Raw genomic sequence first — 19,837 nt, 5'->3', positions numbered from 1 at the left:
GTCTCATTTTATATAGCTAGGACCCTTATAAAAGCTTTTTTCCCCCTGTTACTTTAGTAGAGAGAGGGTTATTTAACGCAATTCATGTCTATGATTTCAGCCTGCTCCTCCCTCTAAAAAACACCTCATTTTGGCTTCAGGAATTAAGAGTGTTTAAGGGGGGGGGGGTTTGTGGGGACGATGCAAAACCTAAGCCAATAATCCTAAGAGATGGCTCTGCTCTTACTACTCCTTGTTTTATGCCAAGGAGAATGGTTGGAGGAGCAGTTAACTGGGAAGGGGAGATTAAACCCGGCAAGCCAAGCAATTATAATAATTATTCATTCCGCTTCTCCACTTTTAAACATGTTAAATGTTGTCCTCCGATAGGAAAGGTGAAAGGATTGTTTTGTAGATTCATTATCCTTCCTCAGGGGAGACAGCGAATCCGAAATTGATTTACCAGTTGGTACTGTACTAGCTCAGCCTACCAAGATTGCGCTCTCTCTCCTTGGGGCTATGTTTATGGGCATCTGATGCCTTCAGGTGCCTGGCATTCTGGCTCTCCTAGGCCCCAGCTGGCAGGATCAATGCTTAGAGATTATGTCAGGGTGCTATCAGATTAGGAGGACTACCAGCTCTTACTCCTGAATGCCGCAGAATATCAGAGTTGGAAGGGACCTTGGAGATCTTCCAATCTAACCCAACCCTTTGCTCAATCAGGAGACCCTACTACACGATTTTGGACAAATGACTGTCCACTCTCCTCTTAAAAACCTCCAGCGATGGAGCACCCACAACTTCTGGAGGCAACCCCAATCCACTGGTTCATTGTTCTAACTGTCAGGAAGTTTCTCCTTAGTTCTAGGTTGCTTCTCTCCTTGGTTAGTTTTCATCGGGCTGCTTCTTGTCCTGCCTTCGGGCGCTTTGGAGAATAGCTTGACTCCCTCTTCTTTGGGGCAGCCCCTCAAATATTGAAAGACTGTTATCATGTCCCCCCTCGTCCTTCTCTTCATTAAACTAGACATACCCAAATCCAGCAACCTATGTTCTTCCTATGTTTTAGCCTCCAGCCCTTCTCTACTTGGGGCAGGGGGACACGGAAGAAGACACGCGCGCCCTTGAAATCCGGACCTCCCCTCGCCCCGCTTTTGCTCTGGGTCTTCCAGGGACGGGGGGGGGTGTTATTTCAAGGCGCCCCAGTCAAGACCAGTCCCTTAGTGGCGGTGCGTAGTGCAGTGTTTTCTTTTCCCAGCCTTATCTTGTCTTGCCTCCATCCCTTAAAACTCGGTTATCTTGTCTTAAAATCTTCGCTGCTGCTTAAAGAGAGCAATAGAACCCAATGCGGCAGCCGGCACAGGTAGATTCCCCTAGGCGGGCAGGGCGCGCACACCACCCGCGACCTTGCGCGGAGGGGACAGGGCGCGGAAAGGGGGGCCCTTCGCGCGCCCTGTAAGGAAACGGGAGACATCAATAAGGGTTGGGGTGGGGTAGAGGAGAAAAGCGGGGCGCCGGCGCTTGAAAGAGGGACCTGGAGGACTAAAAGTTTTGGGGGAAAGTTTTGGAAAGAGAACAGGGTGCGCCAGTTATCCTTCGGCACATCCTGGCCTCTCCGGATTCCTTGCGGAATGGGACAAATCGATGCAAGGACAATTCAACAATTCAATGTCATCATTTAAAATAGTTTGAAAAAGAAAGAAAGAAAGAAAGAAAGAAAGAAAGAAAGAAAGAAAGAAAGAAAGAAAGAAAGAAAGAAAGAAAGAAAGAAAGAAAGAAAGAAAGAAAGAGAGCTATTTTAATGTTGGCCGTTCCTTTTGTCCCTCCTTTGGCACCCTTCCTTTCACGATTTCCTTCGATATTAGTGTAACTCTTGTCCCGCGGCGAGTTGGCGCCTGGGAAGAGAAAGGAGCGCATCCACCGGGCTGAATGAGGCGCAAACGGCTCCGGATCGCTGCCTTCGCCTGCCGCCAGCGCGGGAGGTGCCGGCGGCGGGGCAGGGCGAAGGCGCGCTCGGCGGCGCTCTCCGCCAGCTGGTGGGAGGGAGGCGGCGAGGGGCTGGGGAGGGGCTGGGGAGGGACGGGCCCCGAGCGGCAGTGAGGGTGGGGGGGGAAATGAGTCGCGTTGGAAGCCTCCGCTGCTGCTTGCCTTTCCTCGCCACTCGTTTCGGCCGCGTCCAGGCCAGCCGCCCCTGGCGGGTTTCCCCGCTGCCACCCCCCACCTCCCATGGACGAGGCGAGCCCCCTGTCCCCAAAGGCCAACGCGTTCAGCATCGCTTCTCTAATTGCAGCCGCCGAACCCGCCAGCGAGCAGGAGGAGGAGGAGGAGGAGGAGGAGGAAGAAGAGGAGGAGGGGGAGAGGGAGGAGGAGGAGGAAGAACCTGCGCTGGACTGTCTGCCCGGCGCCGCCTTCGCCGGCGGGAGCCTTCGCAAAGCTTACCACCCCCCCGCCGTTACCGTTGCCGCCGCCGCCCGGAGAAGGATGCATTTCAGCGCGGTCACTCGAGACATGGAAGGTAAGGCGCGGGGGGGGGGAAATCACGGCTGGGCTGCGCGCGGGGGTCCAAAACTCCGGGGCTCCTCTGCTCTCCGCCACCCCTCCGGGGACCACCCTCCCCCGCCCAGATTCGGACGAAGGGGATTGCCTGGGGGACAAATCCCCCCTCCTCAACCCCCCCTTTTAAATCTGCCTGCTGTTTCGCCCAAAATAAGGAAACTAACGTACCTCCGATTAAAGACCCCCCCTCTTCCTTAAGGCTGCCCGCTTCTGAAAAACGAACCCCTCTCTTGCAGTTGAACTGGGGGGGGGGGCGGGTGTCTCTCCGAATAGGCCGGCTTTGGGGGGGGGCTCCTGGCCTCCAGGCCAACGGGTGACAGGATGGAGGCGCAGAAACCTGGCTAAGCCGCGCCACCTATCCAGCAAGCTACGCCGGTTTTCCCCGACCCGGCGCCCTTAGGACGTTCCCGGCTGCCGTCCCCTCGACTGGCAGCTGAAATCCAAAACCGCCTTTCAGAGGACGGCATCAGGGAACTTACGACCAAGCCTTGCCTAGCCTTGGTTTCTTCTCTTCATCTAACCAGTCCCACCGCGGTTGTGTGGTCTCAAAGACGCGCGTCCTGTAAGGAACAGCCCGGAATTAGCAACTTGAATGATCAGTTCGCTATAGCCGTGAATCCGAAACTGCAGGGTGGCTGGGATCCAGGCAAGGTGGCTAACGAAGTGGCCAAAGTTGGCTTGCTTCGGAGGAAGCCAGGTTGTGCCCCTACGTCCTGACAGGTCAGCCATCTAGAATAGCTGGGCTTGAAATGGCTGGGGAGGTGACCACTCCCCTCCCTCGCTGCCCCATTGATCCCCCCCACGGTTTTGTTGACAGGTCTGTGGGCCTGGGTCTCTTTTAGGACCCACCAAATGAGTCCACCAGGGAACCAGATCCAGCCGCGGCTGCATTCACACGAGCAGCTCAGCTTGAATCTCGGTCTAAATTAGTTGCTTAGTTTATATAGGTCAGTGTGATGGTTAGCCTAGAAAAAGTGAGCTCAGGCCAGTTCGGGGACTAGGAGAAGCCCGCTGGGCAAGTCCTGCTGTGCCGCTTAAGAAAACGGGATTCTCTGAGTAAACCTTGAGTTAATTCTGAGTAACCATGCCTTCGGAATAGAGTCCTCAGAGTCCTTTCTATCAAAGGGTTTTGCTTCGTTCCCGAGAAGTAAATTCACCATTTAACACAAATAGGTATCTAACTGGGGTGCAAATATATATACATATTTCTCGAGGGAAGTCTCTTCTGATGGGAGGGGGGGGGGGAACAACCCAGAAGGTACGAGTAGCTCAGACACGGGGATAAACCTAGCAGTACTCTGTTAATGACAGCTAAGTGTCATATTAGCGAGCTTGCCACGAGCAGTGCCCACTCCAGGGCAAACTCACGCATCTGTAAAGTCCGCGAGGGGAGGGCTGGTACGCAGCGTGTCGGAGGCAGGAATACCCCAGATTCAGACAATATGCTTTGGGGGGTCCTTAGCTCCTGGGGAGAACCCACGAACTATATAGGTGGCTTAACAGTGGGATTAAAGACGGTCCAGACTCTTTGGAATTGCTAAACCATGGTTAATCAAAGGGGCAGCTTGGCAAAATCTGGGAGGAAGAATCACGAAGATTTTCCTCTTTGGCTGCAGGGAGTGATCCTTTTTTTAAAAAAAGCCCCCCCATTTATTTTAAAGAGAGGGGGAAACGGCTTGTTTTTTCCCCCTGTACAGGACAATAAAATAAAACCAGCTGGATTTAGAGACCACAGCTAGGTCCCTAAATGGGGCATTCTACCTTCCTGGCATTAATTGCCCACGAAGTTGGGTTTCAGATCTTATTGCCACACAAAACTGGTTAGCAATATTTGTGTGGGGTGGTTTTTTGCCAGCCCTGTTCTTATATAGACCTTAAGAAATTACATTTTAGCTTAGCGTTGTTTTAGCATCCCTGGATCTGCTCCCTAAAACGCTGGATCTGCTCCCTAAAACGCTGGCTCGAATAAGCCATGATTTAATTAATTTAGCCAAGCAGGTTGGGGTAGCGCTAAGCCGCCTCCAAAAGTTCAGATATAATCTCCACCGAGGCACGGGGGGGGGTGTCTCTCTTCAGCTCCCCAAAATAAATTTTGATATAGTCCTCTTTAAAAGTATGCGGTGCCTTAAGAAGCCCTTTATTATTTTTAATGCGTTCAACTGAATAAGAGAAAGGAGATGGTGAATTCAAGTCACTCCTTAGCCATGAAAACCGACTGGGTGACTTTGAGCCAATCACCAGGAGACGGTGAGTTCTAGTCCCGACTTAGCCCTCACGGAAGCCACTTGGGTGTCTTCGGGCCTGTCATTCTCTCTCAGCCCAAGCTACCTGACAGGGTTGTTGTTGGGGGCAAATAGGAGGACGATGTGGTGGATATGTTCCTATCCGCCTGATTTAAAATAAAATAAAATAAAATAAAGGCGGGATGCAAATGAAACAAATCAATTCACAGTTTACACAGTGCAGAAGAGACAAATAAAAAGAAAAGAGGAAGGGATAACTGGGTCGTTGAGACAAAAAAAAAAGATTACGAGAAGCAACCCGTGTAAAAATAATATTGTGGCTCCATTTGAGAGCTGCAGGTCAAAGAAAGTTGGTTTTGCCTTGAGGGCTGACACAGGCCTTTGAAAAAACCAAAATATTGCTCTGAACGGGAGAATACGAGAGAAACCCACAGGGTTTTGACCTAAATATTTGTCCCAAATATTTGTGATGGAGGTCGAGAGGCTGTAGCTATCAAATGAAGAAAAAAAATATCCTGAAAATTAAACGCCGGAAAATCCCCCCCCGCCCCCGCCCCGTGGAATAATGGTGGAGCGTTTGGAAGAACGAGGGGTGGAAAGGCAAAATAAACAACGTAGCTTCGTCTGAATTTTATCCACTTCTTTTTATAGGTTTTTCGGCTTGGCCGCGGATTGTTTAAAATGTCCTCTCTCCTTCCCTCCCTCACCCCAACAAAACACAGGCACACTAAAACACAGACACAAACCCACACAAAAAGACATATCTCTATTAACTGTCTGTCTATCCTAATTCTTATATCATCTGTCTGTCCGTCCTTCCCTACCTCCCTCCACCACCACCCACAAAACACAGGCACACTCAGACACACACACACACACACACACAAAGACACATCTCTATTATCTGTCTATCCTAATTCTTATATCATCTATCTGTCTATCTGTCCGTCCATCCTAATTCCTATATTTTTCTATCTTTCTATTTATTTCTATCCATTTATCTATATATCTATATTTTCTATCTATCTATCTATCTATCTATCTATCTATCTATCTATCTATCTATCTATCTATCTATCTATCTGTTATTGTCTATTATCTATCTATCTGTTATTATTGTCTATTATCTATTTATTATATCTGTTATTATTGTCTGTTATCTATCTATCTATCTATCTATCTATCTATCTATCTATCTATCTATCTATCTATCTATCTATCTATCTATCTATCTATCTATCTATCTATCTGTTATTGTCTATTATCTATCTATCTGTTATTGTCTATTATCTATTTATTATATCTGTTATTATTGTCTGTTATCTATCTATCTATCTATCTATCTATCTATCTATCTATCTATCTATCTATCTATCTATCTATCTATCTATCTATCTGTTATTATTGTCTATTATCTATTTATTATATCTATCTGTTATTATTGTCTGTTTATCTATCTATCTATCTATCTATCTATCTATCTATCTATCTATCTATCTATCTATCTATCTATCTATCTATCTATCTATCTATCTATCTATCTATCTATCTATCTATCTATCTAAATTACTATATATACTATTAAAAATAATCCTAAAAATCGACAACCACTTAATGCCACATAATCAATAATAATTTAAAAAAAGCCGTTGCCCTTATTCTCTCGCATAATAAGTAGCGACGGTGTCAGAGAGTTTAATCGCGGGAAGAACAGAGAATTATGGCGCCCCCGCCGCCGAAGCCTCCGCCGCACGAACGGCCTGAAAAGCCAACTCTATTTTCGCGAGCGGGTTTACAAGGGCTTTCGAGGGGAAACCGCGGTAGGAAATTATTGCACGAGACACCCCCCACCCCCACCCCAAGGCGAAAGGCGTTGGAGGGATGTATGGAAAAACGCTTGACTCGTTTCTTCGCCTCTCTCCCCCCCCACACACACCACCCCGCGCCCTCGTCTTTCAATGGCATTTGACATTAAAATAAAACGGAGAATGGATCGCGCCTTCTCTTCCAGCTGCAAACTTCCAAAGGCGAACTAAAAGTTGTTTCTTCCCCCCCCCCCCGCCCGACCTCCACAACTATAAGCCCCATTTAAAAATTCCTCTGGAATTGATGGGGTTTTCGCCTCCGATTCCGAGGCTCGGGGCGCCCCGATAGATTGCCCGGGAGTTTAACACGCGTTGGGCTGGAGAAGGCTTCAGAACGAGGCTCCCTCTGGATCTGTTCAGTCCCCTTTCTCCTGGTCTCTAGCCTCGGCCCAACCGGGCAGGGTTAGAGTTGGGGGCCCATGGAAAGGATCGGGACAAGGCCAGTCAGAAGGGGGGGTTTTGCAGGATTGCCCCCCCCTTCTGGCTGGTGGAGGCCAAATTCTTCCCGCAGGAAGGGCGAATGGGAGAACAGGCGCTAAACAGATTGCCAATAGCTATTTTATCTTATATATACCGCGTATATGTATATACGGGAAGGGATAGTAGAAGTCAGCCCCCCTCCTTTTCTTTTTTGGCCCGAGACCGGATTGCTCTCCTCGTCAACCATTCCCGGGGGGGGGGAAAGATTTGGTTTTACCTGCAAAGGTGGTTAACCCCCCCCTCCCTCCCCCTCCGTCTTATCTCGGAGGAAGGAGAGGAGGAAAGCAAGAATCCAATTAGAACCGGTTTGGCGGCGGCCTCGGGGGCACCCGGCGAGGCAGCCTGGCAGCCAAGCCGGGAGAAAGAGAGGCGAACAAGGTTAGACGGGGGCGGACGAGGGGTGGGGGGCGAACCAGCCTCGCCCGGCGGCGGCTGCGAGAGCATATGGTTGGTTGGCTGCCTCCTCGCCTGCTCCCCTCCGGGCTGGGGAGGCCGAGAGAGAGGAGAGGAGAGGAGAGGAGCGGGGCGGAGAAGCTCCGTGCTGGGTCTCGGGAGGGAAGGAGGCGAGCCAAGAGGAGGCGCGGTGCGCGCTCCCTGGAAGAGGCAACAGAGCGCGGCGCCGCGCCCTTCCCTTCCCAGCTGGGAGCGCGCCCTGGAAGCAGGAGGAGCGCGCCCTCGGCTGGCACAAAACCCGGCTGGGCGGAGAAGGGGAGAAGCAACGGGCGAAGCCAAGCCTGGCTTTGCGCGCACGGGTTGACTTGGCCCAGCTCCGGGGAGAAGAGCGTCCAGTTGGACGTGGGGAAGGGCAAGACCTTCCCTGAACTGGAACCCGAAGCCTGGGTCTCTAAGGGGGCGGGGGAGAAAGGAGGAGGAGGAGGAGGTGGAAGGGAATGGAATGGGGGGGGAAGAGAAGGGGGAGCGCGCGCGCGCGCGCGTGGAGCGTGCGCGCTCCGGCTCGAACTTGGCCGAGCGCAAAAGCGGGCAGGAGCGCAGGAGGCAGCCGCGAGGGACGCGCGTTCCGGGCGCCCTTCTGAGGGCGCGCACGCCGCTGGACAGCCGTCGGAGTGGCTGGCTGGCTGTTCGGGGTGCTATAAGTGGAGGCGGGCCGCGACGGGGCGGCCCAGAGCCCAGCGGGAGGGAGGGCGGGCGGGAGGGAGGGAAGGCAGGGCGGGCAGGCGAGGGAGCCAGGCCGGCCGGCGGCGCTTGGGTGCCCTCTCCGCCCTCCTCCTCCTCCTCCTCCTCCTCCTCCTCCTCTCCTGACACACTCTCTCTCTTCCTCCCTCTCTCTCTCTCTCTCTCGCTCTTCCTCGCCTCCTGCCTGGAATGATCTCAGCCGTCTCCAGCCCGTGGCTCACGCAGCTCTCCCACTTTTGCGATGTTGCAGCTTTCACCGCCAACAGCCTGAGCAGCTTCAACTCGGCCGCGGCCGCCGCGGCGGGCTACCCCCACCTCCCGCCCTCCCCGGCCGGAGAGACCTACGGCCAGCATGAGCCGCCGCACTACGAGCCCTGCTCGGCCCAGCCGCCGCCTCACCACCCGCCGGCCCAACAGCAGCAACAGCAGCACCACCACCAGCCACCCCACCACCACCACGGGCAAGCGCAGCACGGCGGCTACTCCTTTGCGCCCGGAGCGGGGGGCAACAACCCAGCTCCTCCGGGGGGCTCCGAGGCTCCCGAAGGCGGCGGCGGCGGCGGTGGTGGAGGAGGAGGAGGAGGAGGAGGAGGCGGTGGAGGAGGAGGGGGAGGAGGAGGAGGAAGCAGCGGATCGGGATCCGGCTCCGGAGGATCGGGCCCGGCTTCAACCAAGGCTCCGGTCAAGAAGAACCCCAAAGTGGCCAACGTCAGCGTCCAGTTGGAGATGAAAGCGCTCTGGGACGAATTCAATCAACTGGGCACCGAGATGATCGTCACCAAGGCGGGCAGGTCAGTAGGGCCCGGCGGGTCCCTAAAACAGTTGCGTGGGGGGGGCTGTGGGTTTGGGAGGTGGGTGGGGAGGAACTCTACTTCCCCGGCGTTGGGGGGGGGTGACACCCGGGCTCCAGCCGCTTCCCCTCCTTGCGCTTTTTCCAGGCCCCACTGCGCCTCCTGTGCGCCAAAAGGGTGGTCGTCTTCTTTTTGGCGCAGCCCGGGTGCCCGCCTTGCGCGCGGTCTTTGGCGAGGACTCGGCCGACTTTGCGCGTCTTTCCCAGGAATTTGGGGGCGGCAGGGGAAGGCGGAAAAGTCTGGGGGGGGGTGGGTGGAGTGGGGGCGCCGTTGCTTTGCTGCGGGAAAGTGCCGGGAACGGTTTCGGATGGGGGAAGCGTTTGGATGCCAAATGCTTGGTGGAGTTTGTCTTACAGTTTAATCCTCCGCGGGTTTTACGCGAGCAAAGCGGCCGGTGCGCGCGGGGGAGGGGGGGGGCGAAGTGCAGCCAAACTGTATTTTGAAGAATGGCTGGAAACCCACAGAGACACACGCCCGATTGTGATTTTATTAATGCAAGGGAACACTGGAAAGTTCATTCCTAGCCCGCTGCACGGCCTCGCTTGCTTTTCCCACCTCTTTAGGCCTCTCCTATTTTAACGGCAACGGTTTCCCTACGGCTCAGCCTATGTCGACTTTTCTCTTCCTAAAGCTCACTTTTTCTTTTCTTTAAATTCGGTCTGGCTCTGAGGGTAGGTTACAAGCTGGGGCAACCCCCACCCCCACACAATCTTTTAGACTTTCCTCCCCCTGCAAACTCTTGGCTGGGTTTCGGCCCGATCGAAGGCGGGTCTGTAGAGTTTGCAGGAAATGAAAAATGTAACCGAAGCCGGGTCGGTAATCAGAAGAGGAATAATTAGCTGCGTTAGCTCCTGGCGATAAGTGATCAGTTCATTAAGGGTAGGGGAAATAGCTCCGGAACCTCAGGCTTCCAAAAGCTGTTTTTAGTCCTACTAAAACTCCACCGCCTCCTTGTGTGCATGCATGTCGCCCTTCTCCTTCCCTCTGGCTGGGGATGATGGGAACTGCCTCAGACACATCGAGAGGGACGACCTTGGGAAAGGGGTAGGGCGTGTGTGTGTTTGTGTTTTCAAACCGACGAGTGCACATTTTCCTGTGTGGTTTATTCTGTGAGCGAGGGGGTGGAAGCGGGGCTGCCTTTGAATGTCTTGCTCTGAAGTTCAAGGATGCTCAGGATTTTAGACTGGGTTCCCCATCTTTCTTTCTTTCTTTCTTTCTTTCTTTCTTTCTTTCTTTCTTTCTTTCTTTCTTTCTTTCTTTCTTTCTTTCTTTCTTTCTTTCTTTCTTTCTTTCTTCCTTTTGCCAGCTCTCCCTCCCTCCCTTCTTTCCTGGTTTCCTTCCTTCCTTCCTTCCTTCCTTCCTTCCTTCCTTCCTTCCTTTCTTCCCCGGATAGAGCTTCATTGAATGTGCCCTCAAACAATGGAATTGTCCCCAATTGATTGGGCCGCTCCAGTTCTTAGCCATGCAAAGTTCCTCAGCAAAATCCTTCTGTATTTAGCAAAAAAAAAAGGCGGGGTGGGGGGAGGGAAAGGCAACATTAACAATCAAATCCGTGGCGGGGTGGTGGTGGTAGGGGGGGGGGAGAGAAACCAACAAGCTAGAGATTGTGTCTCGACCACCATTTATTATTTTCCTGTCTCTTTCAAGAGCTGCAAAAATTTGTCTCCTTTCCGGAAAGAAGTTTGTGTGACGCTTTTAACCATGGCGCTGGCCTTGAAGCCTTGAAGCCCTCATCCAGGGGGGAATCCAAAGCTAGGGCCCCCCTAGGACCGTCTGCTTAATTAATTCATATCCCCCACCACCCCCGCAAGAGAAAATATTACTGTAGTTAGGAATGGTCGCTGCTGAGGCCGCAGGATTTAGAAGAAAATGGCCACCATTCCAGCATTTAATGTAATTGATATAATAAATAATGTTTGAAACCTGACATTTAGAATAACGTCTCTTTGTGTGTGTGTGTGTGTGTGTGGACTTGTGTGTGTGTGTATGAAAGTGTGTGTGTGTGTGTGTGCATATATACACATTTAAAATAAGTGTGCACATATGTGTGTGTTTATAAATATGAAAGCATGTATATATGTGTGCGCATATGCATGCATGTGTATCTGCGTATCTATGTATCTATGTGTGTGTGTACATAATTTAAACATAGTATGTGCTGGTGTGTTTTACCGTGCTGTGCTTAGTGTGTGTGTGTGTGTATAAAAGCGTGCATACCTATCTCCATGTGCAGTGTGTGTTACATTTTAAAGGGTGTGCGTGTGTTTATGAAAGCACGCGGATGTATATACATTTTAAAGGATACGTGTAGGCATCGTTTCTGTGTGCACACACATATACGCGCACACATCATTAATTCTTTTCCTCTCAAAGCAAATTGATATTTGCTTTGTGTAGAGTCTCCCTTTATGCTTTCCTTGAAACGTTTTTGCTCCGTTGATTTCTTCTAGTAACCCAACGCGATGAAGGGCGGTTAGGAAAGAAGCCGCTTCGAATTATATAAATATATAAAAAAACGCGGCTTCGGTAAAAGGGGGAGAAATATATTGCTGGCCCTCAAATGCAAATCTAAGGATGGTCTCCTATTGAAGGCAACCTGTTTTGAACGCGGCTTTGGCCCAAGGGGGGAAAAATATATTGCTGGCCCTCAAATGCAAATCTAAGGATGGTCTCCTATTGAAGGCAACCTGTTTTGAACGCGGCTTTGGCCCAAGGGGGGAAAAATATATTGCTGGCCCTCAAATGCAAGTGACAATCTAGGCGTGCTTTCCTATTGAAGGCAACCAGTTTGCAATTCGTCTCTTTGAAGAATCGATCTATAGGCCTCCTAAAGCTGGGGAGGGGTGCAGAAAAATGTCCTCAGAAAGTGCCCGTTCGCATTTCGTTAAAAAAAAAACAGAAAGGAAAAGAAAGAAACGAACGGGGTTAAGTTGAACGCAAGCTGCTCTATCAAAACATTGCTCCGGGGAAAAATTAGAAATAGACACCTTCTCTTCTGTTCTGTTCTATTCTGCAATCTCTTCTCTTCTCTTCTCTTCTCTTCTCTTCTCTTCTCTTCTCTTCTCTTCTCTTCTCTTCTCTTCTCTTCTCTTCTCTTCTCTTCTCTTCTCTTCTCTTCTCTTCTCTTCTCTTCTCTTCTCTTCTCTTGTGTGTTTATTCCCCCTTTTATTTTAAGGGAAAAATCATGCAAACCTGGAATTAAAGTGGAGATCCGGCCGATCCTTATGCATAATAGTTCGAGGCCACGTGGATTCGTCTCTGTTGTTGGAAATGAAAGATTGCAATCCAGGCGCGCCTTGGCCCTTTTCTTTAACGGAGAGTTTTATTCGTTGGTCTTGGTTAAAAAATGAACGGAAAATGAAATGTTTTCGTGGACCTTAACTTCTTCCCACGTCAGCGTTTCTAGGCATAGTTTTCTAACTGATTTAACCGCCTGGATCTACAACTAAAAGGAAGCCGCAAATCGGGGTGGGGGTGGGGTTGGGGTGGTGGTTTCCACATATTTTGGAATTGGTTATATTTTACTGCATGCGTCCAGATAAATTCTATATTTTTGCTTTCACACGAGTCTTCCTTGGATTAAAAAAAAGGGGGTGGTTTCAGCACTATTCCTTACAGAAATCCTTAAAAGTAAGCCTCTTTGGTGTGCTGCATCGATTTAAGGTGTCCTAAAATCTGTTTTGTGGAATAAATCAGAGTTGCACTGAAGAGTTGTGCCCAGTCACAAACCAAGGCTTACCAACAATGGGGATTTGGGTTACCCAACATACAAAGCCACAGCCCCCTACCTTCCCCCCCACGTCCTCTCAGAAGTGTAATTTCCCCATTTCTGACTCTAGCAATACCACGGACCATTCCTAGAGGGCAGCACAGACTGGACCCACGGGGTCCATCCTGCTGCCCTCTAGAGGACGCTCTGATTTTTGCAGCCAAGATGCGGTAGCAATCGATTATTTTTATTTTTTGCTGGCTGGAAAATACTAGCCAACTCAGCTTAGTGAAGAGACCGTGGTTAAAGGTTACCCTGGCTTTGTACAATGCCCCCGTCCAACTTTCTTCCAACCTGGCACTCTCTCCATAAAGCGTGACTATAAATTCCAATAGCCCCCCCAATACCCCGAAATTGGAATTCTGCAGTTTGTAATGTGCAATCCCACAAATGTATTGGTGAGACACCAAACGTTTGTGTGTGTGTGTGTGTGTAAGAGAGAGAGAGACAGACGGACGGACAAGGAGAGAGAGAGAGAGAGAGAGAGAGAGAGAGAGAGAGAGAGAGAGAGAGAGAGAGAGAGAGAGAGAGAGAGAGAGAGAGAGAGTGTGTTTGTGTGAATTTTCTATGAATCAGCCTGGCGTCACCTATGAGTAAGTTGGGAGTTATATAAATTTGTTTAATAATAATAACAATTTAATAAATAGGGCAGCTGTTTCATTTTATTTCGGCTTTAGAGGCCACAGTAAGCTGGAGAACAGTTGCTGAGAACTTTTAAAAGTTGAGACTCTTTTTCACATCTCCTGCCCCCCACCTCCTCAAGGCTGGGTTATGAGAGAGAGAGAGAGAGAGAGAGACAGAGAGACAGAGAGAGAGAGAGAGAGAGAGAGAGAGAGACGGTTGGAAAGAACACCAATGGGCCTGATCCACCAGCGCCAAATAAATCATTTTCCTTGATAGATTTATTATTTTTTTCCTCTTCTGTCTTCTAAATCCGCCGAAGAAGTTTAACGCTCTTCCACAGAAATCCGTCTTTGGAGATTTTCAAAGCTAAAAGGGAAATAAAGGGCCCTTTCTTCCCCCCCCCCCCGCCTCCCCATCTGAGGAAGGGGGCTCAGATTATGCCCTAAAATTTTCTGTATGCGTAAAAAAAAAGGGGGGGGGATGCCTCTTTTCCGCAAAAGAACAAACACCTATACCGACTCCGTGTTGTTATAAATCCTATTATCAATAACGGGTCATTATTTAAATTAAAATAATAACAATCTAAGTCTCCGCTGAAGTTATCTTCCGTTGTTCTGACCGTGCACCCCTTTTCTAAGAAATAAGTCTTGGGGGGGTGTCTTGTAGCCCCACGCCCGAGTAAAAAAATATATGCCGCGGACGGCACTTTTTTTATCTATTTCTATCGATTTATGCGATCTGTATAACCGCCTGTCTCGCAAAAGCGATTTCAAAGTCACTCCCCCCCACCCCCCCGCCTCCCAAAAGGGTAAAAAAAAAATCCCGACGGAAAAAAGGTCATTTTCTCGCCGAAATGCCGGCCAGTTTACAGATTCTATGTATATATTTCATAGTTTCTTAACCGTCCATCTCCCTCGGAGAGTTCCCGGCTTTGCGGGAAGAAACGAGCTTCACACGTGCAAAAAAAGAAAAGAAAAGAAAAAAGATAAAGGGGAAAAAATAATCCGCGGCGCCCCTTTGCTGTTTCGAGTGGGGAGGGGAGTTTTCCAAGACCCCCGCGCGGTTGGTAGGGTTGATTTCAACCGGACTGCACGGTTTTACACACACACACACACAAAATCACACACAATCACATGTACACAATCGCGCGCACACATACACGCACGCAAAAGAATTCTTCCAAATGGACAGTCGGAGTTTCAATTGGACTAAGAGGTTAGATGTTATTGTGAGTCTTCGCACACTCGGCCAGATGTTCAGACCGGGTTTCGCATTTCCCCCCCCCCCGCCCATCGAATCCTTCCCCGGGATTTTGGGATCGGCAGATGTGGTCCTTTGAGGGTGTTCAAGGCCTTGCGGGAAGTCAGCTGTTCCAAGGGGGGGGGGAAAGATCCCTTTTGCTGGATCTTTCACGATCAAAAATATGATACGATCAGATGTTATCATCATTATCAAATATTATATTACCATCCTATGTTTTGCATTGCGTTGCGTTGTATTAATACGCTATCTTATTTATTATTACGGGCAATCTACGATTAGGTTCGCAGACGAAGGCTGGAGAAAACGTTTTTTTTTTTAAATAAATAAATAAAATTTACTTGAAAAAAATAATAATAATTCAGGTCCAAGGACTTGGCTTATTAGTATCCTTTGGGCTAACCGTACATCTAGCCAGATGTTTAGATGATGATGATTTATTTCATTCGTTCATATCCCGCCCGTAATTCGTTTTATAAGTCGCTCAAGGCTGCGAACGCGGCTAATTCGCTTTTTTCTTCCTCCTCCTCCTCCTCCTCCTCCTCTTCTTCGTCCTCTCGGCCTTCTGAGTTCAAATCGTATTTGTCAAATTATTCTGGTATCGCCAATGTTTGCGGGTCGTGTGAAGCGACCTGAACCGTCCCGAAGGGGGTCAGGACGAACTGAAAAGTCTGCTTTTACTTGGGCGAGGCAAGGGGGGATCTGAGCTGCTTATAAGAAAAGAAAAAAAAACGCACGCAACAAACCCCAGATCGACCATCCGCATCCAGACCGGGGCTGCTAAGAAAGTCGCGAAGGAATGGAAACAAGTTCAGATCGTTTTCGCTGAGGGCGAAAGGACGAAGGAAGGACGCGCGATGAATATTTTAAACGGCGGCCTCTTCTCGGATTCCTTTGTCAATAAGGTCCCATCAGGTGGATCTGGGGGATCGGCCCTGCGCTCTCTCTCTCTCTCTCTCTCTCTCTCTCTCTCTCTCTCTCTCTCTCTCTCTCTCTCTCTCTCTCTCTCTCTCTCTCTCTCCCTCCCTCCCTCCCTCCCTCCCTCCCTCCCTCCCTCCCTGGCGGTAAAATGTAAGAGCAAAATGGAGAAAATAAGTATAATGTGGATTGTGGGATTTTAAAACCTCCTCCTTTCTCTCTTCTTCTCCATTTTCTCTTTCTCCTTCCTCTTCCTCCTTCCTCTACCTCTCCTCCTCCTCCTTTCTCTCCTTCTCCATTTTCTTTCTCCCTCTTCTCCTCCTCCTTCTCCATTTTCTTTCTCCTTCTTCCTCCTCCTCCTCTTCCTTCCTCTTCCTCTCCTCCTCCTCCTTCCATTTTCTCTTTCTCCTTCTCCTTCCTCCTCTTCCTCCTCCTCCTCCTCGTCTCCTCCTCCTTTCTCTCCTTCTTCTCCTTCTCCATTTTCTCTTTCTCCTTCCTCCTCCTCCTCCTCCTCCTCCTCCTCCCTTCCTTTGCTATAAATTTGGAGTAGCCACCCAGGTCACTATCCTTAAATCCTGACAAATAGCTAGGCAGGGGAAGGCAACCTGCTCAGAAAGGAGACTGGGCCGAAGATCAGTTTCTAGACCTCAGCGAGGGTAGCAAAATTCCCCAAAGCCGCCCCCTCATCCACCTTCCCTCTCTCTCAGGTTGTTGATTCAGACCAAGGAGGGGAGCAGTAGGGAGGGAAAGCTGGTGGTCTGCGCGAGGCATGGACTACAACACCCATCCTCTCCACCTGGCTGGGGAGGTTGAGGGTTGAAGTCTGGGCGATTGTGAGAAACTTCTCTAGGTGTCCATTCAAGTGCCCTCAAATGGTCCTGGCTTTTGTGTTCCTGGTTACAGCAGTGTGAGCGCAACTTGGCCACTTTTTGGAACCAGCCAAAGTTCCAGGCGCCCAGTTGAGTGTGCTTTCACTTCTCCCTTCAGCTGAGTTTCAGGGGAAAAAAAATATTTCCTAACTGGATGGAATCTTGCCCACAAATTGTCATGTTTAATTGGAAAAGGCAGATTCTTTTAACAGCCAGCCTTTCTTGCTAGGGAGCTTTGGATATTGGCTTGCCAGGAGCCTCAGAATATGGCAACGCATCTTGCGTTTGGAAGGAAACTTGTGCAGGGCGTGTGTCGTTACACTTACATTTACTGCAAGCCCGGAGCAAGGAAAGTGTTGGAGGCATCTGTAAATTAAAAGGGAGGGGGGAGGAGAAAGAGTTTCTGTGGAAGGAATCCCACGAGTTTAATGATGGAATTTATTCATTCCTGGACATACATGCTCTCCGGTCAGTTGCTCTGGGTTTGTAAAGCTGGGCTCAAATTGCCTTTTAAAAAAATAATAATAATCCCAGAACTTGCAACCTTGAGTTTCACCCAAGAAAGGCAAAAAAGCAAATCAGACCGAGTTTGGCTTTGTGTTGTGTTGTGATGAGAACTAGAAGCTTGACTAATACAATTGAGCGGATTTTTCAGTGGTGCTAATTTGCCTCTTTGTCAGGGCTGAGGGATGGGCGCCAGGGATTGCCATGCTAGTGAGAATTCCTTGATGGATATATTTTTTTTTAGCTTCTTCCAAGAATGTCAAAAGAAGACCCACTAACTCAGAAGGCCAGGAAGATGAAGCCAAGAGTTTAAACTTGGGAGCTTTAATTTAAAAAAAAGTTGCAGATTCTGACCTAGTCAGTAGTCAGAATTCTTCCCCTGAATATGCTAAGTGCAGAATTAAGCAGTTAGAGAATTGGGGGTCCTTGGTGCTCTCTGAACATGGTGGTTTTCTTGAAGACGTTTCATTACCCAACTTGGTAACATCATCAGTGCTAGAAGGGAGGAGGAGGAGGACTGTGGGGTCCTTGGTGCCCTCTGAATTTGGTTGTTTTCTTGAAGACGTTTCATTACCCAACTAGGTAACATCATCAGTGCTAGAAGAGAGAGGGGCTAGCTCTCTGCAAGAAAACCACCACGCTCAGAAGCACCAAAAACCCCACCCGTTTTTAACCCTGAGCTACAAATATCCTACTGGTAGTTAGAGAATTGAGATTTAAAGCGTGAAATCTGAAATCAGACAGCATATGGTACCCATCTCTAAGTTAGGTTTTTTTAGACCAAGAGGCCAAAGAGGCCAATCTGTAGCCAGTGGGGCAAGAGAACAAATAATGAAGAAGAGTCTCGTGACACACTGAAGATGGCCAATTGACAGTCAATTCCTATTGGCGACTCCTCACGATCTCATAAATTGGTTTAGAAGAGAAGGTTAGTTCTTTTTTTTTTAAATGTCATCAAAAACATGGCTAGGGTGACACCCTAAGTGTTGGGTCACCACCATTGGCTGGGCGATGTCAGAAATGGCCTTCAAAACATCTCATTCAGCAGGACTCGTGGTGGGCAAAATCCCTCCCTTTGCCTCAAGAGATGGCCATGTCCACCCCAAGGTCCTCTGTCACTGTCTAGCCACCTTCCTACAAGGTTTTGAGGTTCTCACTGCTCAACGCCACCTGGGTTTCCCTTTTGTTGGAAAGTCTTCCCTCAGGCAGAGGTCAGAGTGGCTCTTTCTCACCTTTCTCCTCTTCCTCCTGCAGGAGGATGTTCCCCACGTTCCAGGTGAAGATTTTCGGGATGGATCCCATGGCAGACTACATGCTCCTGATGGACTTTGTCCCGGTGGACGACAAACGTTATCGGCAAGTATTGGTCCTTGAATGGAGGTGACCTCCGAGCCGGAGGCTGAGGGTCTTGCGAGGGACGGAGGGAGGATGACAATCACAAGCTGCAACCAGATCCCAGGGCTGGGGGGTCTGTCTCCTTTTTTGCTGATGCTGGAGTTGCAAATTCCCCATCGAGGCAGAATATTCCTCGGAGGATTTAGTATTGTTCTTACAGTATTGTGAGGGTCAGTTTGGTCCAGTGGTTAAGGCAGCAGGCTAGAAACTGGGAGGCTGTGAGTTCTAGTCCCATCTTTGGCATGAAAGCCAGCTGGGCAACTTGGGGCCAATCACCAGGCGACAGTGAGTTTTAGTCCCACCAGCTGGGTGAGTTTGGGCCAATCACCAGGAGATGGTGAATTCTAGTCCCGCCTTAGGCATGAAAGTCAGCTGGGTGAGTTTGGGCCAATCACCAGGAGGCAGTGAGTTCTAGTCCCGCCTTAGGCATGAAAGTCAGCTGGATGACATTGGGCCAATCACCAGGAGATGGTGAGTTCTAGTCCCGCCTTAGGCATGAAAGCCAGCTGGGTGAGTTTGGGCCAATCACCAGGAGATGGTGAGTTCTAGTCCTGCCTTAGGCGTGAAAGCCAGCTGGGTGAGTTTGGGCCAATCACCAGGAGATGGTGAGTTCTAGTCCTGCCTTAGGCGTGAAAGCCAGCTGGGTGAGTTTGGGCCAATCACCAGGAGATGGTGAGTTCTAGTCCCGCCTTAGGCATGAAAGCCAGCTGGGTGAGTTTGGGCCAGTCCCTCTCTCTCAGCAAAACCCACCTCACAAGGTTGTTGTTCTGGGGAAAATAGGAGGAGGAAGGTATATTGGCTATGTTCGCCGCCTTGACATATTTGCAAAAATAGTAAAGGCAGGATAAAAACCATGAAATATTGTCCTCACCCCCAGCCCATTGTTTTAATCTATTCTATTAACCGGGGAGGGGAGCAAAAATCGACTTTTTGGAAACGAGGAAAATTCACTTCTACCATACAGTCATAGGAAGGGTTGATTAACCCTATGCTTTTCAGTGGGTGGGGGCCTTCACTGAGTGGTATATTCCTCTCCCAGTGGCCCTCTTTCCTTTCCTCCCCCCCCTCACCCTAATTTGTTCTTCCACGCTGGGCTCCTTCCACGCATTTCTTGCTCTCTCCAAAGCTAGTCTGAACAAAGTGTCTTGGTTGCCCTCTGCTTCTTGCCAAGAAGCTGCAATTTAGGAGCTAAATCTCAAATTTGTTACTTTTTTTTTTAATCATTATTTTGCTTTGAGGCTTCAGTCATTTGTCAGTGATTATCTCCAATTTTGTTCTCAGTTTAAAAGCAAGAATGCCTCTGAGCCTTTTTTTAAAAACAGGTTTAGTAGAAATCTTTCCTCTCTCTCTTTTTCTCTCTTGTTTCTTTCTCTCCCTTTTTTATTTCTCTCTT

General features: G+C 49.5%; 1 protein-coding gene across 1 annotated transcript in view; it reads left to right on the top strand.

Moving 5' to 3' along the window:
* The first annotated feature begins 1,448 nt into the window (after positions 1-1,448).
* The window catches only part of TBX1 (T-box transcription factor 1), a 39,891-nt gene continuing 21,502 nt past the window's right edge, over positions 1,449-19,837 (top strand). The window contains exons 1-3 of the mRNA XM_081339355.1: positions 1,449-2,491; positions 8,454-9,045; positions 18,304-18,405. Coding sequence (XP_081195481.1) covers positions 2,203-2,491; positions 8,454-9,045; positions 18,304-18,405 — 983 coding nt within the window. The 5' untranslated portion in view covers positions 1,449-2,202. The remainder of the gene's footprint in view (positions 2,492-8,453; positions 9,046-18,303; positions 18,406-19,837) is intronic.

Source organism: Vipera berus (genome assembly GCF_964194415.1).
Source record: "Vipera berus genome assembly, chromosome: 14".
Classification (NCBI taxonomy): domain Eukaryota; kingdom Metazoa; phylum Chordata; class Lepidosauria; order Squamata; family Viperidae; genus Vipera; species Vipera berus.
This window is presented reverse-complemented; position numbering and strand designations above follow the sequence as displayed.